Below are 25,170 nucleotides of genomic sequence, written 5' to 3' on the forward strand. Positions count from 1 at the left end.
ATCTTGTGTAGCTGTATCATTAACAAACATTATTTTGCTCTATAATCTTGGTGCATGACAAATACAGGCCTATCAGTTATAGGTCTAGCCTAGGTGCTCCCTAAAAAGGAATTTTAAAAATTACATCTAAATTGCTCAGGCTGAGATTACACCAGCATAACTAATCTTACTTTGAAAAACAGGTTTTAGGCCTAGATACAGGTGCACTCCTCTGGTATGATGTTGGGAAGGGTCTCGTATTTAAAGGAGTACCCTCCGTCAGACGTAGTGGTAAACCGTAGTGACCTCATGGTCCCGGGGACCGGGGCGCAGCACTGTTTGATCCCCAGCATAGCAGTGGTGCGGTCCAAAGCCGAGCAGGTGCCATGACAGTAGTAGAAGTTGAGAACCTTCGGGTGAACGATCCAGTTGTCCCAGCCCAGCTCCTGGAACGAGATGTTGATCATCTCCCGCTGACAGTCACTGTACTCTGGCCTTTGCTGCGATGGCCGCATCAGGAGGTCGATGGACGATGGGAACCAGGGAATGGTGGCGGCCGCTCGCCGTGGGGAGCGGTCTGGGCCGTGAGGTCGGGTGTGCAGGTGGAGGAATGGCATTTTGTTGGCTTCGTTTGCGTGGCATTCGCAGGCGGGGCAGCGCACCTGGAGTACGAAGGGGCCTTGGGTCAGGGCGGTGAGGAGGTGGTGCTCGAAGTGGTAGGTGGTCCAGCCATCAGCGGTGGTCTTGGCCGGAAACTCTGCCACCTGGAGGAGCTGCTGGTCTGAAGTGAGGAGGAAGAGAGGGGTGATGTTCCTGCTGGCACCCTCGCCGGCGTAGAACCAGAAATGGGCTGAGGTGATGGCAGACTCCTGGTTGTTTAGGGAGGATTGGAAGTAGTAGGTGAAGTGGCTGGTGGCTCTCTCCTCTGATGGGGAGTCTGAGCTATCACCGGTAGAGTCTGGAAAAACAAGGCAGACAGTGGAAATAAGACTAGGTCACTGGATGGGGAAACGAGTAACCTACAGTTGTTGATGTCTGGAAAAACATCAGACAACCTTTACTTTTGGAGTGAACTAGTGAAGAGAGCTTGACTAAAGAGAAGGGAAAAGGAACAGGGCATCAGAGCGTGAGAAAGAGGGATATGGACTCTCACTCACCAGAGCTGGGGAAGAGGATTACTTGCTCATGGCTCTCCTGGTGATGCCTCCTGTGGTCCTGTGCCCAGGCTGCCCTCCCTACCCTGGTGGATCTCCGGTGACCTCGCCCCGGCTTTGCTCTCTCTCTGCCCCCGTCAGGGGCCTGGTGGCTGGGCTCGGGGGGCTGCTCCAGCCCTAACCCATCCAGGAGGCGCTGTTTGAACCAGTCTAACACCACGTCACGAGGCAGCTCGTCCCCCTGGCAGGCCTGGGTCAGGGTCTGGGTCCACAGGAGTAACAGGGCACAGGAGAGGACGGTAGAAGGACCAGTCTGCATGGTTCAGATCTCTTCGGTCTATAGAAGGTTGTGAAGCATGAAGATCGAGGTGGAAAATTGCTTTGAGTTTGAGTAATCCAAGTAGGTCAGATATCCCTGTCTAATAATTGGTAAGGTGACCAAATGGGTCAATTGATTGGGCCAAAACTTCTTGTAGATGAGGTGAAGTAGTGTAGATCCTTCTCTGTCCTGAGCCAGTGGGAAAGTGGTGTCAATGAAGTCCTGTATTATTTGGAGGTTCCCATCTCTGCCAATGCAGAGCACTGTGTCTCCCTTATCCATTGTTTTGTCATGGAATAATATTGCCTCCTACCCATGCCTATCTAGACACTGGAGAAAAAGGGAGTGAGAGAGAGCCCTATGTTATTGTTATGCAGTCATTATCCAGAGGAAAGTCTTCAGAGTATGACCTTGTGGGTGATTGGAAGTTACAATGTATTTGATCACAGTCTGCGTTTCACGGTAAGGGCCACTTTGTTCTTGTACTGTACTAGATTTGTCTGTTTTGTGAAGTGGACTGTAACAAAACGTTGAAACCATTTCTGAGGTATTTTTCCTTCGTGTTTTAAGGTTTTCTTTAATACACATAGTGTGTGTATTTAGTGTCGGAGGTGTGAGGACATTTCAGCAGAGGAGAAGTATTAGACAAAACACCAGGTCCAGATAAGACACGATGGAAAGAGGTGTCTGAAATGGAACGGTTTACAGGCTCTGTAAGTGCAGAAAATGTTGTCTCACCTAGCTATCTTAAGATGAATGCACTGTAAGTCACTCCTGATAGGAGTGTCTGCTGAATGACTCAAACGTAAACAGATATTGGGGTCAGTTATTGAAAATGAACCACAGTTTGAACAAAAGTGTTATAACTGTTTATATAAATGACTCATGAACCCTTTGCAACCCCCTTAGAAGATAAAGTGTTACGAATAGATCACAACAGTAATCACACGTGAACTCACAGTGCTGCTGTAGTCATTTCATAAGGCTCATCTGTAGACAACACCTTGGTCTCAGTAGGACTCCCTGATCAAATAAAGGTTCGATATGATTTATTTTTCATCATAATGAACCCAACAGATGTGTATGTCCCTCATCATAGCACCTGCTTTCCCACCAAACAAATGTGTGTGTTAATGTGTCTTTTGAAAATAATAACAATTAGGCTTTCTTTATCCAACTTCAGCCTTGAGGCTCTGCCTGCCTGCATCTGTGCAATTATACACTGCTCAAAAAAATAAAGGGAACACTAATATAACACATCCTAGATCTGAATGAATGAAATATTCTTATTAAATACTTTTTTATTTACATAGTTGAATGTGCTGACAACAAAATCACACAAAAATTATCAATGGAAATCAAATTTATCAACCCAGGGAGGTCTGGATTTGGAGTCACACTCAAAATTATAGTGGAGAACCACACTACAGGCTGATCCAACTTTGATGTAATGTCCTTAAAACAAGTCAAAATTAGGCTCAGTAGTGTGTGTGGCCTCCACGTGCATGTATGACCTCCCTACAACGCCTGGGCATGCTCCTGATGAGGTGGCGGGTGGTCTCCTGAGGGATCTCCTCCCAGACCTGGACTAAAGCATCCGCCAACTCCTGGACAGTCTGTGGTGCAACGTGGCGTTGGTGGATGGAGCGAGACATGATGTCCCAGATGTGCTCAATTGGATTCAGGTCTGGGGAACGGGCGGTCCATAGCATCAATGCCTTCCTCTTGCAGGAACTGCTGACACACTCCAGCCACATGAGGTCTAGCATTGTCTTGCATTAGGAGGAACCTAGGGCCAACCGCACCAGCATATGGTCTCACAAGGGGTCTGAGGATCTCATCTCGGTACCTAATGGCAGTCAGGCTACCTCTGGCGAGCACATGGAGGGCTATGCGGCCCCCCAAAGAAATGCCACCCCACACCATGACTGACCCACCGCCCACTCAGCAAACCTTCTTGCCACAGCTCGCATTGATGTGCCATCCTGGATGAGCTGCACTACCTGAGCCACTTGTGTGGGTTGTAGACTCCGTCTCATGCTACCACTAGAGTGAAAGCACCACCAGCATTCAAAAGTGACCAAAACATCAGTCAGGAAGCATAGGAACTGAGAAGTGATCTGGTCACCACCTGCAGAACCACTCCTTTATTGGGGGTGTCTTGCTAAATGCCTATAATTTCCACCTGTTGTCTATTCCATTTGCACAACAGCATATGAAATTTATTGTCAATCAGTGTTGCTTCCTAAGTGGATAGTTTGATTTCACAGAAGTGTGATTGACTTGGAGTTACATTGTGTTGTTTAAGTGTTCCCTTTATTTTTTGGAGCAGTGTAGAATACAGTTTCATAGACAAGGTCAGATATTACAGCTTGTCTCAGTGGGGAATAAACATACCAGACCGAGATACAATAACCTCGGAAGTACACAATCGTTCTCTTGCAAACACGTCCTTTTCTCTATACAGAGAGAGTTAAGTTTAGCCCCAGGGTGTGCTGGCCAACTCTGAAAGTGATACTGGCCAGGCAGACGGGCAGTCTTCTGCGTAACTCACCAACTCTCTAACAGATTATCTGTACCATTGTCAGCTCTCTCGTGTGACTAGAGTGGAGTCATGGAGCCACACATGTCTCTAGTCAGGCCTGGGGAACTAGTTTATAGACCGCAGCCAGGGTACATATCTTTACGTATCTCATAGCTACTGTAGTTCCCATGCTGCTGTTCTTATCATCACCAGTGACTTTCCTGTATTTTTGTCCTATGATGCATTGAAATCCCAACATGACTCTCAAGAACATTTCAAGAGGACAAGTAATCTAGGATAGAAGGTAGGAAGTAACTTTTAGTTTGGGAATCCACCTCATCTTTGGGGTGGCAGGTAGCCTAGTGGTTAGTGTTTCAACATGAATTTTAACACTTATAAACAAAAGGTTGCTAGTTCGAATTCCCAATCTGATATGGTAAAAAATCTGTCGTTCTGCCCCTGAACAAGGCAGTTAACTCATGTTCCTAGGCCATCATTGTAAAGAAGAATTTGTTCTTAACTGACTTGCCTAGTTAAATATTTTTTTAATGATTTTCATGGGGCTGTTTCAAGGGCTCTTGCAGTACAACAAGGTGGCCAGAAGATGGTCTGAACTCACCAGTTGTCTACTAGTTTACCACAGCTGGGGCTCAGCTGCATGAGGGAGTTCTGTTCATAGTCAGGAGTGTTTGCAAATTGCCAGGTTTTCATTATCCTGCCAAAACTTCCTCAGTGTTATCCGATGTGTCTAGGACGTTGAGAGTGGGAGATAGATATAGACTGAGTGTACAAAACATTAAGGACACCTTCCTAATATTGAGTTGCCCCACCCTTTTGCCCTCAGAACAGCCTCAGTTCATCGGGGCATGGACTATATGAGGTGTCAAAAGCTTTCCACAGGAATGCTGGCCCATGTTGACTCCAATGCTTCCCAAACTTGTGTCAACTTGGCTGGATGTCCTTTGGGTGGGGGACCATTCTTGATACACGGGAAACTGTTGAGTGTGAAAAACCCAGCAGCGTTGCTGTTCTTGACACAAACCGGTGCGCCTGGCATCTACTACCATACCCTGTTCAAAGGCATTTAAATATTTTGCAGTAACAGTATTAGTAGTAGTAACAGCAGTAGCAGTAGCAGCAGCAGTAACAGTATTATTAGTAGTAGCAGCAGTAACAGTAGTAGTAGTAGCAGTAGTAGTAGTAGTAGTAGCAGCAGCAGTAACAGTGGTAGTAGTAGTAGTAGTAGTAGTAGTAGTAGTAGTAGTAGTAGTAGTAGCAGCAGTAACAGTAGTAGTAGTAGTAGTAGCAGCAGCAGTAAAAGTAGTAGTAGTAGTAGCAGCAGCAGCAGTAACAGTAGTAGCAGCTGTAACAGTAGTAGTAGTAGCAGCAGCAGTAACAGTAGTAGTAGCAGTAACTAGTAGTAGTAGTAGTAGTAGCAGTAGTAGTAGTAGTAGCAGCAGCAGTATCAGTAGTAGTAGTAGTAGCAGCAGCAGTAACAGTAGTAGTAGTAGTAGCAGCAGCAGTAACAGTAGTAGTAGTAGTAGTAACAGTAGTAGTAGTAGTAGTAGCAGCAGTAACAGTAGTAGTAGTAACAGTAACAGTAGTAGTAGTAGTAGTAGCAGCAGTAACAGTAGTAGTAGTAGTAGTAGCAGCAGTAACAGTAGCATCAGCAGTAACAGTAGTAGTAGTAGCAGTAGTAGTAGTAGCAGCAGTAACAGTAACAGTAGTAGTAGTAGCAGCAGTAACAGTAGCAGCAGCAGTAACAGTAGTAGTAGTAGCAGTAGTAGTAGCAGCAGTAACAGTAGCAGAAGCAGTAACAGTATTAGTTGCAGCAGCAGTAACAGTAGTAGTAGTAGTAGCAGCAGTAACAGTAGTAGTAGCAGTAACAGTAGTAGTAGCAGCAGCAGTAACAGTAGTAGTAGTAGTAGTAGCAGCAGTAACAGTAGTAGTAGTAGTAGTAGCAGCAGTAACAGTAGTAGTAGTAGCAGTAGTAGTAGTAGCAGCAGTAACAGTAGTAGTAGTAGCAGCAGTAACAGTAGTACCAGCAGTAACAGTAGTAGTAGTAGTAGTAGCAGCAGTAACAATAGCAGCAGCAGTAACAGTAGTAGTAGCAGTAGTAGCAGTAGTAGCAGTAGTAACAGTAGTAGTAGTAGTAGTAACAGTAGTTGTAGTAGCAGTAGTAACAGTAGTTGTAGTAGCAGCAGTAACAGTAGTAGCAGCAGTAACAGTAGTAGTAGTAACAGTAGTAGTAGTAACAGTACTAGCAGTAGTAGCAGTAGTAGTAGCAGCAGCAGTAACAGTAGTAGTAGTAGTAGTAGTAGCAGCAGTAACAGTAGTAGTAGTAGTAGTAGTAGTAGTAGTAGTAGTAGTAGTAGTAGTAGTAGCAGCAGTAACAGTAGTAGTAGTAGCAGCAGTAACAGTAGTACCAGCAGTAACAGTAGTAGTAGTAGCAGCAGTAACAGTAGCAGCAGCAGTAACAGTAGTAGTAGCAGTAGTAGTAGCAGCAGTAACAGTAGTAGTAGTAGTAGTAGCAGCAGTAACAGTAGCAGCAGCAGTAGTAGTAGTAGTAGTAGTAGCAGTAGTAACAGCAGTAGCAGTAGCAGCAGCAGTAACAGTATTAGTAGTAGTAGCAGCAGTAACAGTGGCAGCAGCAGTAACAGTAGTAGTAGCAGTAGTAGCAGTAGCAGCAGTAGCAGCAGCAGTAACAGTATTAGTAGTAGTAGCAGCAGTAACAGTGGCAGCAGCAGTAACAGTAGTAGTAGCAGTAGTAGCAGTAGCAGCAGTAGCAGCAGCAGTAACAGTATTAGTAGTAGTAGCAGCAGTAACAGTGGCAGCAGCAGTAACAATAGTAGTAGTAGCAGTAGTAGTAGCAGCAGTAACAGTAGCAGTAGCAGTAACAATAGTAGTAGTAGTAGCAGCAGTAGCAGCAGCAGTAACAGTATTAGTAGTAGTAGCAGCAGTAACAGTGGCAGCAGCAGTAACAATAGTAGTAGTAGTAGTAGCAGTAGTAGTAGCAGCAGTAACAGTAGCAGCAGCAGTAACAATAGTAGTAGTAGTAGCAGTAGTAGTAGCAGCAGTAACAGTAGCAGCAGCAGTAACAGTATTAGTTGTAGTAGCAGCAGCAGCAGTAACAGTAGTAGTAGTAGCAGCAGTAACAGTAGTAGTAGCAGTAACAGTAGTAGTAGTAACAGTAGTAGTAGTAGTAGTAGCAGCAGCAGTAGTAGCAGTAGCAGTAGTAGTAGTAGTAGTAGCAGCAGTAACAGTAGTAGTAGCAGTAACAGTAGTAGTAGCAGCAGCAGTAACAGTATTATTAGTAGTAACAGCAGTAGCAGCAGCAGTAACAGTATTATTAGTAGTAGCAGCAGTAACAGTAGTAGTAGTAGTAGTAGCAGCAGCAGCAGTAACAGTAGTAGTAGTAGTAGTAGCAGCAGTAGTAGTAGTAGTAGCAGTAGTAGTAGTAGTAGTAGTAGTAGTAACAGTAGTAGTAGTAGTAGTAGTAGTAACAGTAGTAGTAGTAGTAGTAGTAGTAGCAGTAGTAGTAGCAGTAGTAGTAGCAGCAGTAACAGTAGTAGTAGTAGTAGCAGTAACAGTAGTAGTTGTAGTAGTAGTAGTAGTAGTAGTAGTAGTAGCAGCAGCAGTAACAGTAGTAGTAGTAGCAGCAGTAACAGTAGTAGTAGCAGTAACAGTAGTAGTAGCAGCAGCAGTACCAGTAGTAGTAGTAGTAGCAGTAGTAATAGTAGCAGCAGTAACAGTAGTAGCAGTAGTAGCAACAGTTGTAGTAGTAGTAGCAGCAGTAACAGTAGTAGTAGTAGTAGTAGTAGTAGTAGTAGTAGCAACATTAACAGTAGTAGTAGTAGTAGTAGCAGCAGTAACAGTAGTAGTAGTAGTAGTAGCAGTAACAGTAGTAGTATTAGTAGTAGCAGTAACAGTAGTAGTAGTAGCAGCAGTAACAGTAGTAGTAGTAGCAGCAGCAGCAGCAGTAACAGTAGTAGTAGTAGTAGTAGCAGCAGTAACAGTAGTAGTATTAGTAGTAGCAGCAGTAGTAGCAGTAGTAGTAGTAGTAGTAGTAGCAGTAGTAGTAGCAGCAGTAACAGTAGCAGCAGCAGTAACAATAGTAGTAGTAGTAGCAGCAGTAACAGTAGTAGTAGTAGTAGCAGCAGTAACAGTATTAGTTGTAGTAGCAGCAGCAGCAGTAACAGTAGTAGTAGTAGCAGCAGTAACAGTAGTAGTAGCAGTAACAGTAGTAGTAGTAACAGTAGTAGTAGTAGTAGTAGCAGCAGCAGTAGTAGCAGTAGCAGTAGTAGTAGTAGTAGTAGCAGCAGTAACAGTAGTAGTAGCAGTAACAGTAGTAGTAGCAGCAGCAGTAACAGTATTATTAGTAGTAACAGCAGTAGCAGCAGCAGTAACAGTATTATTAGTAGTAGCAGCAGTAACAGTAGTAGTAGTAGTAGTAGCAGCAGCAGTAGTAGTAGTAGTAGTAGTAGTAGCAGTAGTAGTCGTAGTAGCAGTAGTAGTAGTAGTAGTAGTAGTAGTAACAGTAGTAGTAGTAGTAGTAGTAGTAACAGTAGTAGTAGTAGTAGTAGTAGTAGCAGTAGTAGTAGCAGTAGTAGTAGCAGCAGTAACAGTAGTAGTAGTAGTAGCAGTAACAGTAGTAGTTGTAGTAGTAGTAGTAGTAGTAGTAGTAGTAGTAGCAGCAGCAGTAACAGTAGTAGTAGTAGCAGCAGTAACAGTAGTAGTAGCAGTAACAGTAGTAGTAGCAGCAGCAGTAGTAGTAGTAGTAGCAGTAGTAATAGTAGCAGCAGTAACAGTAGTAGCAGTAGTAGCAACAGTTGTAGTAGTAGTAGCAGCAGTAACAGTAGTAGTAGTAGTAGTAGTAGTAGTAGTAGCAACAGTAACAGTAGTAGTAGTAGTAGTAGTAGCAGCAGTAACATTAGTAGTAGTAGTAGTAGCAGTAACAGTAGTAGTATTAGTAGTAGCAGTAACAGTAGTAGTAGTAGCAGCAGTAACAGTAGTAGTAGTAGCAGCAGCAGCAGCAGTAACAGTAGTAGTAGTAGTAGTAGCAGCAGTAACAGTAGTAGTATTAGTAGTAGCAGCAGTAGTAGCAGTAGTAGTAGTAGTAGTAGTAGTAGTAGCAGCAGTAGTAGTAGTAGTAGCAGCAGCAGCAGTAACAGTAGTAGTAGTAGTAGCAGCAGTAACAGTAGTAGTAGTAGTAGCAGCAGTAACAGTAGTAGTAGTAGTAGTAGTAGCAGTAGTAGTAGTAGTAGTAGTAGTAGCAGCAGTAACAGTAGTAGTAGTAGCAGCAGTAACAGTAATAACAGTAATATTAGAAGTAGTAGTAGTAGTAGCAGCAGTAACAGTAGTAGTAGTAGTAGCAGCAGTAACAGTAGTAGTAGCAGCAGTAACAGTAGTAACAGTAATATTTGAAGTAGTAGTAGGAGATAGTAAATAAAAAAATCCTCAGGAGTAATAAAACATTTTTTTACAATCTTTTATAAAATCCTAAACTCCATGTACTGCAGCCCCAGCTGTGCCACCAGAGACTCTGGGTTCGCGCCCAGGCTCTGTCGCAACAGGTCACGACCGGGAGGTCCGTGGGGCGACGCACATTTGGCCTAGCGTCGTCCAGGTTAGGAAGGGCTTGGCCGGTAGGGATATCCTTGACTCATCGCGCACCAGCGACTCCTGTGGCGGGCCGGGCGCAGTGCGCGCGCGCTGTGTTAAGAAGCAGTGCGGCTTGGTTGGGTTGTGTATCGGAGGACGCATGACTTTCAACCTTCGTCTCTCCCGAGGCCGTACGGGAGTTGTAGCGATGAGACAAGATAGTAGCTACTAAACAATTGGATACCACGAAATTGGGGAGAAAAAAGGGGCCAAATTCAAAAAATAATAATAATAATAATTTTTTAACACTCATTCTTCTCAGTGGGCGACATTGCACATGTGTGCAGGAATAGGTGAGTGGGTGCAAACACACAGGAGTGAATATCAGTGTCAGGGACAATAGCTCCCTGCTCTGTCTGGCTGGTGGAGCGTTTGGTTGGTGGTGAACTGAGGTCTCCATCTCCTCCTTCACTCTGGCTGGCTGCTCTTTTGTGCTCCCTGATAACAGACGCCTCATCTGACCAACCGGTAGTCCTGGCAGGCACAGCAGGCCTCTTTTCCGTCTTCCTCTGTCGCTTCTTCTTCGGTGGGAGGGTATCAGGGTCCTTGAAGGCTCTGATCCTCATGACCCATTTGGGCTTCTTGGGCTTTGGGGTCTCTGGATGCCTGGCACTGTCGCCCAGCTGCTGCACAGCACTCTGGGATGGGCCTGGGCTCTCTGAGTCTGGACTAACAACCATCCTCGGGATCATTCTGTTGACAGTACAGGGTTGTTTTCTTACAGAAACAGGATGGACTCCCAGAGGACTTGAGCCTTTTTGGGTTTTGAAGGGCGGCGTAAGTTAGCAGTTTTAGCACTTTCAGAGGTTTGACTTTAAAGGCTTTAGATGGAGCTGTGGCTGGGTGGTTTTCCCTGGAGACCAAAGACTTGAAATGTTCGAGACTTGAACTGTCACTATGGAGACAGAGGTTGAATGCTATCCATACCTGAAAGTGGGGAAATTGTTTTTAATTTACAAGCAGTTGAATTTGCATTAAAAAAAATGTCCAAGTCCCAGATCAGTTAATTTTGAGATAAATGTTCAATACAATTTTTTTTAAATTAAGTAGCCTAAGATACACTCAGTTAATTATCCCTAAATATTCAAATTTGATTCAACGTTTTGAATGAGGATGGACGTTTTGTCGATTTAAATCAGCTATTCCAGCTTTCGTCCATAAGCAAACTAAACGTTTTAGTTCCAATTCTACGTTTGTTGGCGCGTTTATTACGAACGAAATCTCGTAATAAAGGAGCGCGTGGAGGAGCACCATGTCCATAGTAGCGCGCAACGTATTTCTTGTCATAAATAAACAATTATTTTATACGAAAATATACAATAAATGTAGGTCAGACACAGGACTACTGTTACAGTATAGTTTATACGAAGGTATCTTTTGCGAAATTCAGACAATAAATGAAAGAAAGTTTAGGCAATAAAATTAGAGGATACATTTTTGCATACGTTTTGACTTTAAGGGCAACCGCTTCAACCGGCAAAGTTATAGGGCTAAATATTGTTTAAACTTCCGAAAAACCCGACTTTCATAAAATACATTGCTCAAAACCTAAAAATGTTTTACCCAATTGTTGGCCAGTTAGCAGGGAGCGGTCTGTCCAAGTTCGTGTGATTGATGGATAAACTCTGTTGCCATGCGACTTTTGCCTGAAAATAAACACCAGATGCGCTCCCATCATCACCGCAGGTGCATCCTAAATGGCGAGTTCTCTATTCAAAGCTGCTTCAAATAATCGGAACTGGCGTTTTTTTATCAATATGATAAATTTGTAACCTCTTAACAAAGTGTTGGGTGCACATAATTCAACATGAAAAATAATTTCCCAACACTGCACGTTGGTGTGAAGACTATAATTGGTAAGCTAGACAGACAGACAGACACTGCATTGTTTATTAGCAATATGTCTCCTCTTAGCACACATCACCATTTGGTTCATGCTCTGCTTGAGGCCTAGACCAGAGGATGATCTTTGCCCAAGTCAGAGGATGTACTCTCTAAATATATGACTCTGGTCCAAGTCCACGGCCCTATATAGTCTGTTTCCATGGTGACCAGACAGACAGAGGAGCTGTAGATGGGGTTTATTCATCCCATACCAGCACACATGGTTCTCCTCCTACTGCTGTGACCCAGAGTTAGTCATGATGACAAGCTGTCAATGACGTATGAGGTTATGAATGACCAATTAATAATCTAATATAATGCAACCTATTTCAAAACAAAAACACAAGATTTGTGAGATTTAAGATATTTGAACAGAGTTAGAGAAGTAATTACGTTTTTTTGGCTTTATTTCCTTGTGAGCAACCAGTAGTTGTTAGTATGCATGTGAGTTACCAGTAGTTGTTAGTATGCATGTGAGCTACCAGTAGTTGTTAGTATGCATGTGAGCTACCAGTAGTTGTTAGTATGCATGTGAGCTACCAGTAGTTGTTAGTATGCATGTGAGCTACCAGTAGTTGTTAGTATGCATGTGAACTACCAGTAGTTGTTAGTATGCATGTGAGCTACCAGTAGTTGTTAGTATGCACGTGAAATACCAATAGTCGTTAGTATGCATGTGAGCTACCAGTAGTTGTTAGTATGCATGTGAGCTACCAGTAGTTGTTAGTATGCATGTGAACTACCAGTAGTTGTTAGTATGCATGTGAGCTACCAGTATTTGTTAGTATGCACGTGAAATACCAATAGTCGTTAGTATGCATGTGAGCTACCAGTAGTTGTTAGTATGCATGTGAACTACCAATAGTTGTTAGTATGCATGTGAGCTACCAGTAGTTGTTAGTGCTCTTATGTTGCTGGGTGCCTAGCTTTGACTTAGAATCAGAACACATTTATCTACTCCCCTTGGCTCCCCTCTCTACTCTGACGCATGCACACACACACACACACACACACACACACACACACACACACACACACACACACATGGGCTGCCCAAAAAATTTGACCTATCCAGGACGCAGCTGTCACTTCAAGGCTGTGGGCACTTGCCCGTCACCTACCAGGAGACTCGACCACGGGGAGTGAGTGAAAGAGAGGGAGCAAGGGAAAGAGAGAGGGAGCGAGGGAGAGAGAGGGAGCAAGGGAAAGAGAGGGAAAGAGAGAGAGCGAGGGAGAGAGAAGGAGCGAGGGAGAGAGAGGGAACGAGGGAGAGACAGGGAGCGAGGGAGCGAGGGAGAGAGAGGGAGCGAGGGAGAGAGAGGGAGCTTAACTCCTGACAATAATTAAAGAGTAGTGTGGGTGCACTAGAGCCACTCTCATTGAGTCCAAGTAGAGCCAGTTTGGATAGTGGTGACATTGGAGCCTCCATAGGTCAGATCTCTCTCTCTCTCCACTCTTCGGTGGGGTGTAAGCAGAGCCCCAGACCCCCTTCAAAGGGCCGTAGCGATGGCGGCTAAGTCTAGATGATCCAGGTGGACTTACACCAGGGGCTCCAGTGGACAGGAGGGCAGGCAGAGAGAGGACACTTTAATTTGTTCCAGATAAAATATTTGGCTTCCCAGATCTTGTTACCTTAACTGGACTTTGCGAGGATGTGAAAAAAATGGATTGCATATTTTTCTGGGAGGTGACGAGGTAAGTTCATTATCAGGGGTTCATAATTGGGTTAAAGGCATGTTGTCCCTCCACTGGCATGATATTTATTGAGGGATTTGGGGTAACTTTATGATGATAAGTTAATTGGTTACCTTCTGTGTTTTATTTGTGTCTCCATAAGTGGACTTCATCGTTGCAGCTGCATGTTCATTTAATTTGTGGCAGTAACTTACTGTATATCTATGTAACCACAGACTCCAGATCAAATTGGAATGCTGAGCGGTACCTCTGACCAACCAAGGAATAGAAGTACCAATGAATGATTTCATAAGGATTGTTCCATACACTCAGTAACTGCAACCCATATCTAAAAGGCTGTCACTTGTTGAACATGAAGTGTTCAGAACTATGAGCACCAACCCAAAGAAAATGGCAGAAGGCAGCACACACCTCAGTCCTGGTATCCCCTCCAAACGGGCCAAAGTTTCCCAGGACCAGGTAGTTCCGGACACAGGGGACCCAGGTCGAACCCCGCCGGTGTTCGTGCGCAAGCTCCGCAAGGCTGCAGTGGGGACCGGGTGTGATATCCGCCTGAGGGTGTCTGTGGGGGGTCAACCTGCCCCCTCTCTGTTTTGGTACCGTAACAATGATCTCCTGGCCCCGCCTGGGGAGAAGGATGTTGGGGGTCTGTGGATCAGGGATTGCAAGGCCAGTGATGCTGGTCTCTATACCTGCGTGGCCAGCAACTGCCTGGGGGAGGCTCAGAGCAGCGCCCTGCTTGCCGTTATGGACCTGGGAGAAGGTAACGTTGGGGAAACATTGGGACAACATTATGATTCATCTGTGTTTGCTAAGTATTGAAACATGGGGACAACCCTCACAAAACATTGTGTAAGTCTACAAGGGAAGCATGCAGGGGAACATCTGTTATCCATCTACTTTTTAAAAGGTGCTCGGTAAGCAAAGGACCAATCTTTACAAAAGCCAACAACAATGTACCCAACAGGTTTGCTGGTGGTATATTGATTTAATTCCATCTCAAATAGCTGTCCATTCCACTCTAGAAAACCCTTGCTCTTTCAAAGTACTTCAACCCTGCTCCTTCAAAACGACTTCTACTGTAGAAGCCGTCAGCTAGCAACACTTGTCTTGAGAGGGGTGAGGTTAAATTTGGCTCCTCAGTCTAAATTGAGGCGTAGCGGTTTAGGGTGGTGCTGGTGTGACCCCCCCATGTCATCTGTCGCTGTGATCTTTTAGCAGTTGAACCCTTCACCTTCTGACCCCCTGGTTGGATGATTGTTGTTTTGCAGTTTGGAGCAAACTGAAGTGATATGGCGGCCATTTTGTCCAGGGTGCAACTGAGAGATGGAGAGAGAGAGAGATTACTCCATTTGAATAACTGTTAATAGATGTTTGTGTATTTATTTGTGTGTTTACAGTATCACATTTGGGCCTGCAGAGCTGTCCCTTTAATACATCTAGTAAAGGAATCAGACAAATGCTATGTGGCTCACCAGTCAGTAAAGGCCATGTCATTAGTCTGGACCACATCACATGAGAGAATGAACAGATGTAACTGGAGCTCCCCACATAGTGTCCCACAACCCAATGCCACCCAACACGTTGTCTGTCTGTGTCCCAAATTGCACTCTACTCCCTATATAGTGGCAGTGGAGGCTGCTGAGAGATGACGGCTCATAATAATGGCTGGAACAGAGTAAATTGTATTTGATACCATTCCAACTATTCCGCTCCAGCCATTACCACGAGCCCGTCCTCCCCAATTAAGGACATAGGAATCCATTTTGGGACGCAGGACAGAATCTTACGGTGAGAACGCTATTAAAGGGAAGACGGTACGACAAAGGACACTTCTTGTACTTTGTGCGTGGTGAAGCCGAAAGCATTGCCCTGATCCCCTTGTTTCATAAGATACTAGCTATAATTAGAATGCTTTGGAGGGCTCCTTTGCTGAGGGTGGGAGTTCTGACGGCATGAATTCACCGTAACCGACTGAGAGAGATGGATCGGCCTGTTTGAAAGGCTAGACGAGGAACTCTAACTCACTCCCCTCTCATCTCATCTTCTTTATACTCCCCTTCAGCTCTCACTCCCCCCCCCTCTATTAATCTATTTCCTTGCCCTTTTATCGGTTCTCATTCTTCCCACCTCTCTCTCTTGATCTCCCTCTTCCTCTGCAATCGCACCATACTCCTCTCCCCTCTCTCCCTTTCCTGGGGACTTCTTTGGCCTTTGCCAGACAATCTCTGCTTATCACTTTCTGCCCCCATACCTTCTCCCCCTCTCTCCTCAGCCTTCTCCCCCTCTCTCCTCAGCCGTCTCCCCCTCTCTCCTCAGCCCTCTACCCCTCGCTCCTCAGCCTTCTCCCCCTCTCTCCTCAGCCGTCTCCCCCTCTCTCCTCAGCCCTCTACCCCTCGCTCCTCAGCCTTCTCTGCCTCTCTCCTCAGCCTTCTCCCCCTCTCTCCTCAACCTTCTCCCCCTCTCTCCTCAGCCTTCTCCCCCTCTCTCCTCAGCTGTCTCCCCCTCTCTCCTCACCCATCACACCCTCTTGTTTTCTTCTCACCTCTCTCCCCTCTCCTGTTGACATATTGGTCTTATTCTTGAGTCTCTGCCTAGAACCTTCTACCCCTCTCTTCTCATGTCTGTGTCTCTCTCTCCTCCTGGTGGGTCTCTGTCTCTCTCTCTCTCTCCTGGTGGGTCTCTGTGTCTCTGTCCTCCTGGTGGGTCTCTATGTCTATCTATCCTCCTGGTGGGTCTCTGTGTCTCTCTCTCTCCTGGTGGGTCTCTGTGTATCTCTCCCTCCTGATGGGTCTCTGTGTCTCTGTCCTCCTGGTGGGTCTCTATGTCTATCTATCCTCCTGGTGGGTCTCTGTGTCTCTCTCCCTCCTGATGGGTCTCTGTGTCTCTCTCCTGGTGGGTCTCTATGTCTCTCTCTCTCCTGGTGGGTCTCTGTGTCTCTCTCCTGGTGGGTCTCTGTGTCTCTCTCTCTCTCCTGGTGGGTCTCTGTGTCTCTCCCCTCCTGGTGGGTCTCTATGTCTCTCTCTCCTCCTGATGGGTCTCTGTGTGTCTCTGCCTCTCCTTGTGGGTCTCTGTGTCTCCTCCTGGTGGGTCTCTATGTCTATCTCTCCTCCTGGTGATATTCAACCTGCATGTGACCATCTATCTCCCTCCATGACCAATAAGCCTCTTCTCAGACACTCTATCTCCCCTTTCTCTGCCCTTCTTTTCACCTCTCTCTCACCCCCCTCCTCTCTCTCTCTCTCTCTCTCTCTCTCTCTCTCTCTCTCTCTCTCTCTCTCTCTCTTTCTCTCTCTTTCTCCCTCTCACCCCCCCTCTTTCTCTCGCTCTCTTTCTCTCTCTCTTTCTCTCTCCCTCTTTCCCTGCCCCAGACCCCTGTGTGGTTCTCTCCCTCCTCCCTTCCCTCTATCCCCTCCTCTCTTATTTGTGGCATGGTATGTGCCAGGGGGTTTGTGTTCCAGAGATGTGTGGATGCCATCGGGCTCTCCTATTGCACCAGTACACATCACAAGTAATTATAGCAACACCACAGTGCCTCAGTGGGGCTGAGGCTATGGACAGTCACACTCAGTCACAGTCATTATGATGAAAGAGAGATGGAGGGTTGAGGGAGTGGGAGATATAGATGTATAAAATGATAGAGGAAGTGTGTGTGTTTTTTCTGGTAATAGATGCATGTAGAAAAGACTGGATGCATCACATGTAGGTCTTTTTTGAGGCTGGCCCTTTAAGAAGTCAAAAAGCACCATATGTCAGTACTGACCACAACAAGCCTGTGACTGTAATACTTTTTCACACATCATATTTGGCTTAGTAGTGTTTACGCTTTGACCACTGAATCACTTCAATGACTTGACATGAGGTCAGTCTGTAAACGTAACTCCCTCACACATTCAATGATTTTACAACTCTTATAATCTTGGTTACCCAGAAGTAAAATCTGCTTGCGCAAATCTGTAATTTGCTGTTTTACTTTTGGGGGGGAATGCTGTTAACAATTATGGTTACCTTTCTGCAACGGAAGGAAGTGAAGTCTCCTCCTTCGCCAACGGAAGCTCTCAGCCAAACCCCTTCCTTCCGCTAATTCTACCGGTGTTATTCATGGGCAAATGTTGTCTTCATGAATTTTTACAATACAGACCATTTTGACTTTGTGGCTGTGGAATCTAGTGGAAACTGTATATCATCCACACACAGGCTTGAAAATCACTGTACCTGCTTAAGCACCGCCTTCTCCCCGTACTGATTGGTCCAAAAATCAACAACAAAAGACCCAACCAGAAACTATTGTTGCCTGTAATCACATAATTATACGTGAGCCTTGACAGATCCTCAACGTTTCATCTGTCCACGAGAATCTGTCAGTGTCATACGTCCACGATAGATGTTTAATGATGTAAACCACCGCAATGGTTACATCATGTTTCTCTGAGCGCTATCCAAGTAACTGGTATTTTAGTTGACATGGTATTTAGACTACATGAAACATCCATAAAGGTGTTATGACTGCCTTATATAAACCCCCATCAAGTTACCAAACATGCATGCTCTTAGACTGGCCTCTCAAACCTCCGTCATTTTGTTATTCTGGGAAGGAAACCAGAATGCAACAGCACATGGATAGTCCCATGCTTGGGAGGACTTGAACGTGATCCTCCCACGCCTCTGGCCCATATTCCACAACTACGGTTTGTTATGCCAAATATTGTGACTGTCCTCTCCAGTGTCCTTGTGGATCTAGGGAGTTTCAGTGTGGCTAGCTATGCTATGCTAACCAGAACTCTACTGTAATTTAACGACCCCGTGACTAGTTGACAGGGTGGATTCCCACCCTCAGAATATATTTCCTGTGCAGTTATAGACCCATGTCTTAGACTCACACTGTCGGTGGGTATATATGCACTCCAGAATTTGGTCTACGTGTCTAACATTTGATATCCTCAAGCAGGAGACCAATTTAGTGACGTCAGACATAGTGGTGAACAATCCCCTTCAGATGTAGAATACAATGTAGCCCACCACCACACTCTGTACATGTGTTTTTAGCCTGTCAAATTGATTCTGCTTTTGGTCCGTCATTCAAAAGTTCACCTCTACTTTTTATAGTTACTTAAAGATCGAATCGGCTTTAGGGGAAACAGAGACCATGTTCTCCCTCAGAGCCAGTGGAGGAAAAAGTCAAATTGTCATACTTGAGTAAAAGTAAAGATATCTTAATATTAATAGAATAAGGCTCAAGTAAAAGTAAAAGTGACCCAGTAAAATACTACTTCAGTAAAATTCTAAAAGTATTTGGTTTTAAATATACTTAAGTATCAAAAGTAAAAGTATACATCATTTAAAATTCCTTTCTTGATTGTTTAACTTGTGGATAGCCAGGGGCACACTCCAACACTCAGACATCATTTACAAACTAAGCTTTTGTTTTTAGTGAGTCCTCCAGATCAGAGGCAGTAGGAACGACTAGGGATGTTTTCTTGATAAGTGTGTGAATTGGACCATTTTCCAGTCCTGCTAAGCACTCTAAATGACACAAGTACTTTAGTGAGTCAGGGAAAATGTATGGAGTAAAAAGTACATTATTTTCTTTAGGAATGTCGTGGAGTAAAAGTAAATATAGTAAAGTACACATACCCTAAAAAACGACTTACGTAGTTTCTTAAAGTATTTTTACTTCAGTACTTTACCCCACAGCCCAGAGCCTTTGTTATGGTGATTGTTTTGATGACTGAACAGAGGTGGAGGCATGTTCCGCAGCATGGAAAAAACAACGGCAGTACATATTCTGCTGTTCCATCGCAAGTGTGATGATGTCAAAGGGGAAATACAGTGTTTGTTGTTTGCCGTTACTTGTGTAATGTTGAAATATCTCAAGCAGATGTTAGCCTTGAAAACACGACCCTGGGCAACACAGCGACTAGGGTCTGGTTTCAATGATGGACTGTTTTGGCAAAGAGGAACTACCTCACTGCCTACATCAATACTTTATCAGCTTGAATAAAATACAAAATAGTAGCTAGCAATACGGAGATCACCTTCAACCTTCACTAAAACCACTGCAACGGTTTTGCCTGCAAACTTTGGTTTTGAGTTGCGACGTTCTGGCATGTCTGGCTTGTGATTTGAGTCCCCGGATTTGTTTTCTTTATCGACGTAGGCAGTGATGTACTTCCTCTACGCCAAAAGAGTCCATCATTGAAACCTAGTCACTGTGTTGCCTAAGGACGGGTTTTCAAGACTCAACAGACGTAGCAGTTTCACCATTAAGTATTTCAGCTTTAAAGCAGCTTGTTGAAGTTATTCATGGCTGACAACGATATCTTTGCCATGTTCATTGGCTGTCAAAACAGACAGAAATGTAAACAACTCCCACTCAATAAGTTGTGTTCAAACCTTCTCTGTTCTTTAATGAGTTCAGATTCTGTTTCTGTGCATCACAGGATCACAGGAAGCCTTCTTCAGTCTGTCACTAGTAGGGGGTTTCTCAGTCCAAGCAGAGAGTCAGACAGGACAGTAAAGGTCGTTTCAGCCCTGTCTGTAATCTCCTTATTACAGGAGGGCAGGTCCACTGTAAGGGTACAGAGCAGGGGTAACAGGGGTGTACAATAGCCCACTCGAAATAGACCACCGGGCTTGGTGTTGTTGTGTTGGAGTAAGGGGGAACGGGGGAGAGAGAGAGAGAGAGAGGGCCTGAGCGAGGCAGAGGGAACCATCAGGTGCATTGAGGCAGCCATCTTAAGGAATATGTCCTCACCCTGACCATGAAGTAGACAGGACATCTAGCAGTCTGGGAGGAGAAGCCATTTTAAGGATCTCATATTCACCCTTGCCTCCATGGGATTGGGATACACATACCAACTAAGGAGAAGTGGCCATTTTGAAATAAGTCATCCTTACCTCACTAAGGTCAGGATTTGAGGGTAAAACCAGGAAGAACTGTCAAGTGTAGAGGAATGGGCTTAGATTGGGATTTGATGGGGATTTGAGAGTTCGACAAGAAGACGGACGTTTGATTAACGAGGATTACACATCTGAGAGGCCCAATGTTAAACGAATAAGAGAGTGAGAGAGATATCAACTGGAGCCATGCTAAAGAAGGAGTATCTGGAAGCTCGGAAGGCTTTGAGAAGTGTGAGCGACGGTGTGACCGGCCCCAGAAGAAAGAAACCCAAAGGTGAGTGTTAGAACTCTTTCTAACCAACCACACGGAAAAGGTGGGAAGTGTCTGGGCTCTTGAGTAGGTTCGTTCTTACTGTTCAGCTATCTATTATCTTCTGACAATCTGATGTTGTTGTGCTTACTGGGACGAAGTCTGAAGTAAAAAAGGACGGGACCATGATGAGGTCACAACAGACACAGAAGACCTCATCAGACTCATATTGTCTACTGTTCATTCTCTTCCATTACCTCCTTATAGAATATGTAATGGTACAACGCCATTGACCTATTCTTCTAATTCTAGTTGGGGACCAGGATGTTTCAAACCTAACAGGTGTTGGCTGGCTGACAGGCCTCCAGTGCAAACCAATAATACTCATCTAATGAGCAGGCTATTCACAGCATCCCCCGATGATGATAACTAGACACGCACTGCCTCTGAGGATAGTCTCTTCTTCTAGGCTCTCAACTATTAACAGACTCTGAGAAAAATGTCTGGGCATTGCATCCATAAAATGACTGTACCAGCTACAGCAAATACTAGGGAGTACACTGTTTCAAAGGATCATATTGCAGTACTTCAAAGACTCTGTGGGAGCAGTTGTAAATACATTATCTCCCCCCAGTGAGCCCCCCCCCCCCCCCCCCCCAGTTGTCTGTATGTCTGTCAGCCCGACTGCCTGTCTGTCTGGTCACATGGTAGATACAGTACCTCCTAATTTTAGTCCATACTGTAGGCATAGAGTATCTCATAGTATATCTCTCAGTCTCTCTCTGCCCCCCCCTCTCTCTTTCTCTCCTTCTCTCAGTCTGTCTCTGCCCCCCCTCTCTCTTTTTCTCCTTCTCTCAGTCTGTCTCTGCCCCCTCTTTCTCTTTCTCTCCTTCTCTCAGTCTGTCTCTGCCCCCCCCCCTCTCTCTTTCTCTCCTTCTCTCAGTCTGTCTCTGCCCCCTCTTTCTCTTTCTCTCATTCTCTCAGTCTGTCTCTGCCCCCCCCTCTCTTTCTCTCCTTCTCTCAGTCTGTCTCTGCCCCCCCCCTCTCTCTTTCTCTCCTTCTCTCAGTCTGTCTCTGCCCCCTCTCTCTCCCCTCTTTGTCACCCCAGTCCACTATCCAGTCCTGTGACTAACACAGACCAGACCTAGAGAATGAGATAAACTAGCAAGAGGCATCTGTGTGATGTGAAATCCCATTACATTCCCAGAATGCATCCCAGTGCATGGTCACGGACCACAATGTATCGCCATATTCAGTGATGTAAAGTACTTTAAGTTAAATTACTTTAAAGTACTACTTAAGTAGTTTTTTTTCACTACATTAGTAAAGAAAATATCAATAGTACCATAATAGTACCATAATACCATATTGTACTCCATACATTTCCCCTGACAACTAAAAGTACTTGTTACATTTTGAATGCTTAGCAGGACAGGAACATTTTGAAATTCACTTATCAAGAGAACACGTGGTCATCCCTACTACCTCTGGTCTGGTGGACTCACTAAACACAACAGCATATTTTGTTAATAAAGTCTGACTGTTGCAGCCCCTGGCTATCCGTAATTTTAAAAACAAGAAAATGGAGCCGTCTGCTTTGCTTAATATAAGGAATTTGAAATTATTTATACTTTTACATCTACTTCTATATTTTAGCAATTAAATGTACTTTTGATACATTTTTAAAACTAAATACTTTTAGACTTTTACTGAAGTAGTATTTTACTGGGTGACGTCATTTTCTATTAAGGTATCTTTACTTTTACTCAACGATGACAATTGGGTACTTTTTCCACCACTGGCCATATTAAGGGAACTGACCTATTTTGTCAGGTGAGGAAAGATGATCCTAGATCTGTACCAAGGGGAAATTTCACCCCGGATCATGAGATGAGGTGCCTCCGTGTTTGGCCTGGCGTCCTGTTTATGTTCCTTCTCTCTAGTTAGGCGTCAGTCCCATGGTCTGAGGCCTGGAGGGGGCCAGGATTAGGTGATAGGATCAGGTTTCTGTGTGGTCGTCAGCAGTCAGTACAGACATGCCCACTGTGTCTGTCACCTGGGCCTGGACCTCTACACCACCCTGTATCTCCACAGGGTCTGACTCTGAGCTACATTTACAACAAAGGAATGGCTTCTGTTCTATGACGGTAGTAGAATGTATAAACCCACTGGGCAAAAACTGGTTGAATCAACGTTGTTTCCACGTCATTTCAACCCTAAAATGAAACGTGATAATGTTGAATCAATGTGGAAAACTGATTGGATTTGCAAAAAGTCATCAACCTAAAGGAATTTCCTCTTTTTTCCGCCAGACCTACAACCTAAATCCAATGACAGGGGGATATTTTTGGTTGATTTCATGTTGAATTCATGTTAGCTGACAACTTAACCCAATGTAAATGGAAAGACGTTGAACTGACTGTGCCCGGTAGGAAGTTTCCTCTAACTAGACAGGGAAACCGGAAACGAACATGTAGACCCGGGGAAACCTCAGGGCAAGAGGAATGATTACCTTGTCTTCCCCAGCAAACGTCTAGATATGGGTTGTGACTAACAGGTTTTGGAGAAGGCTCTGGGTTCCTCTGTTGGGATTGACCGTGTCCTGTGGTTGGACCTGTGGCGCAAAGTGACTCGTATAAAAAAGCAACTCGATTAAGATGCGCCCACAGCGGGGTCTGTTTTCTACCTCACGGAGCTAATGCCAGATAAATGCCTCTGATAGAGTTGTGGGCCTGCAGAGAGTTCATCAGAGCTGCGCCACTGAAACCCCCCTCTGTCACAAAATCAATGGGCTTCCGTGAAGTCTGCTCTGTTTCTCATTGCTGTAAACTCATTCAAGTAGAGTAAATGGTATGCTGGCTACTGTATTGTATCAGCTAATTGATATCTGCATGGAAGTCATGTTGTTTTCATTCATTTTCATGTAACTGATGATGGGGAAGAAAGAGGCAGGAGGAAGCTTCTTTAGACTATAAAAGATACGCCCATTGTGTTACTATGGTGACTTACTGTGATATTGTAACTGAAACCCCCTTAGGTCATTTGTCTGACAACATATTGTAGCTTTGACACCTGCTTCTTGGATTTTCATTGGACTGCTGAAATAGAAGGCAGTGTTATGATTGGTCCGGGGACATATTGATCCCGGTCAAGTGAATTGTGACTATCGTGGTGTATCCTGTATCTCACAGAGACCCTTGGTATTGATTACTCACTGCCAGAGAAAATCCCTTCTTTCTGGAGATGCATAGGGCGAGGTGATGGAGCAGGGATGAAGAGGGATGGAGGGAGACAAAGGGGGGTAGAGGGAGGGATGGGGAAAAGGGGAAGGAAGGAAGGAAGGAAGGAAGGAAGGAAGGAAGGAAGGAAGGAAGGAAGGAAGGAAGGAAGGAAGGAAGGAAGGAAGGAAGGAGAAGGCTTATAGCTATTGAGGCAGCTTTTGAGTGAAAAGGAACACTATAGGCTGTATTTTTTTAATTAGGGTGCATTCACTTACTTAGAAACAGCCAAATGGGTAAATAAACAACATTATTACGATCAATGGAAGCTTTAGCTATAAAAAAAGGCTAATCTATTGCGACGTCTGGGAATGTTTGGCTTTCTCTGTATTATGGGCATGTGGTAACATCCCCTGGGTATTGACACTGTGTATGGGTATTGGGTATTGACTGTGTCTCACGTAACAACGATGAAAAAGTGGATTTCTCAGCATAGCAGTCAATCGCAGTGTGAAAGATTTGGCCTAAATCTAAAAAATGCCCATCTAGTTTCTGGATGGCTGGGTGGTTTTTACAATGAGATCTGTGTCCCCTGTTATTCTTTTTAGATTAATTTGATGGATGTGGTGGACACAGATGTATCTGAGAGAACGATGCATTGTGTGTGTGTGTGTGTGTGTGTGTGTGTGTGTGTGTGTGTGTGTGTGTGTGTGTGTGTGTGTGTGTGTGTGTGTGTGTGTGTGTGTGTGTGTGTGTGTGTGTGTGTGTGTGTGAGAGAGAGAGAGGATTATATTATGACAGACCAGCTAGATCTACTGTCTCTATTATATTACGAAACGCGAAAAGAGGGGCGGAGGAAGGGGAGATTGGTCATGGTGGGAGATAGATGGTCACATGCAGGTTGAATATCACCAGGAAGAGAGAGACAGAGACCCACCAGGAGGAAAGATAGACACAGAGACCCACCAGGAGAGAGAGAGACACAGATACCCACCAGGAGAGAGAGAGAGAGAGAGACATAGAAACCCGCCAGGAGGAGCGATAGACATAGAGACCCACCAGGAGGAGAGAGACACAGAGACCCACCAGGAGGAGAGCGACATAGAGACCCACCAGGAGGAGAGATACACAGAGACCCACCAGGAGGAGAGAGACACAGAGACCCACCAGGAGGAGAGAGAGACATAGAGACCCACCAGGAGGAGAGAGAAACAGAGACCCATCAGGAGGGAGAGAGACACAGCCGTGAGAAGAGAGGGGTAGAAGGTTCTAGACAGAGACCCAAGAATAAGACCAATATGTCAACAGGAGAGGGGAGAGAGGTGAGGAGAAAACAAGAGGGTGTGATGGGTGAGGAGAGAGGGGGAGACGGCTGAGGAGAGAGGGGGAGAAGGTATGGGGGCAGAAAGTGATAAGCAGAGATTGTCTGGCGAAGGCCAAAGACGTCCCCAGGAAAGGGAGAGAGGGGAGAGGAGTATGGTGGAAAGGAAGGGCAGCGATTGCAGAGGAAGCGTGTGACAGGCCTGTAATAAGAAGGGAGGATTTGTAGTGTCAGGTGATAGCAGTGGGAGGATGATGTGTTCTCT

At 45.0% G+C, this 25,170-nt stretch overlaps 2 protein-coding genes across 4 annotated transcripts in view; one reads left to right on the plus strand and one right to left on the minus strand.

Annotated features, from left to right (window-relative positions):
* Nucleotides 1–45: 45 nt before the first annotated feature.
* Nucleotides 46–1,625, minus strand: LOC139414086 (inhibin alpha chain-like). Its single transcript, XM_071161969.1, has 2 exons — nucleotides 1,137–1,625; nucleotides 46–937 (listed from the first exon to the last, which is right to left on the minus strand). The coding sequence occupies exons 1-2, from the start codon at nucleotides 1,450–1,452 to the stop codon at nucleotides 192–194; spliced, it is 1,062 nt and encodes a 353-aa protein (XP_071018070.1). The 5' UTR covers nucleotides 1,453–1,625; the 3' UTR covers nucleotides 46–191.
* An 11,000-nt stretch (nucleotides 1,626–12,625) lies between these two features.
* Nucleotides 12,626–25,170, plus strand: part of LOC139412876 (striated muscle preferentially expressed protein kinase-like) — a 58,451-nt gene continuing 45,906 nt past the window's right edge. For 2 of the 3 annotated variants that reach the window (XM_071159670.1, XM_071159671.1), the window contains exons 1-2: nucleotides 12,689–13,216; nucleotides 13,432–13,979. In XM_071159670.1, coding sequence (XP_071015771.1) covers nucleotides 13,586–13,979 — 394 coding nt within the window. In that variant the 5' untranslated portion in view covers nucleotides 12,689–13,216; nucleotides 13,432–13,585. Of the gene's footprint in view, nucleotides 13,217–13,431; nucleotides 13,980–25,170 lie in introns of all 3 variants that reach the window. The other variant, XM_071159672.1, reaches the window with a different exon arrangement.

Source organism: Oncorhynchus clarkii, chromosome 7, assembly GCF_045791955.1.
Source record: "Oncorhynchus clarkii lewisi isolate Uvic-CL-2024 chromosome 7, UVic_Ocla_1.0, whole genome shotgun sequence".
Classification (NCBI taxonomy): Eukaryota; Metazoa; Chordata; class Actinopteri; order Salmoniformes; family Salmonidae; genus Oncorhynchus; species Oncorhynchus clarkii.

What these genes read in the sequence shown, in the direction of transcription:
- LOC139414086 (XM_071161969.1), bottom strand. Translation starts at nt 1,452, where the DNA reads ATGCAGACTGGTCCTTCTACCGTCCTCTCCTGTGCCCTGTTACTCCTG. An exon ending in AATCCTCTTCCCCAGCTCTG is followed by an intron (nt 938 to 1,136) that starts GTGAGTGAGAGT and finishes TTGTTTTTCCAG; the next exon opens with ACTCTACCGGTGATAGCTCA.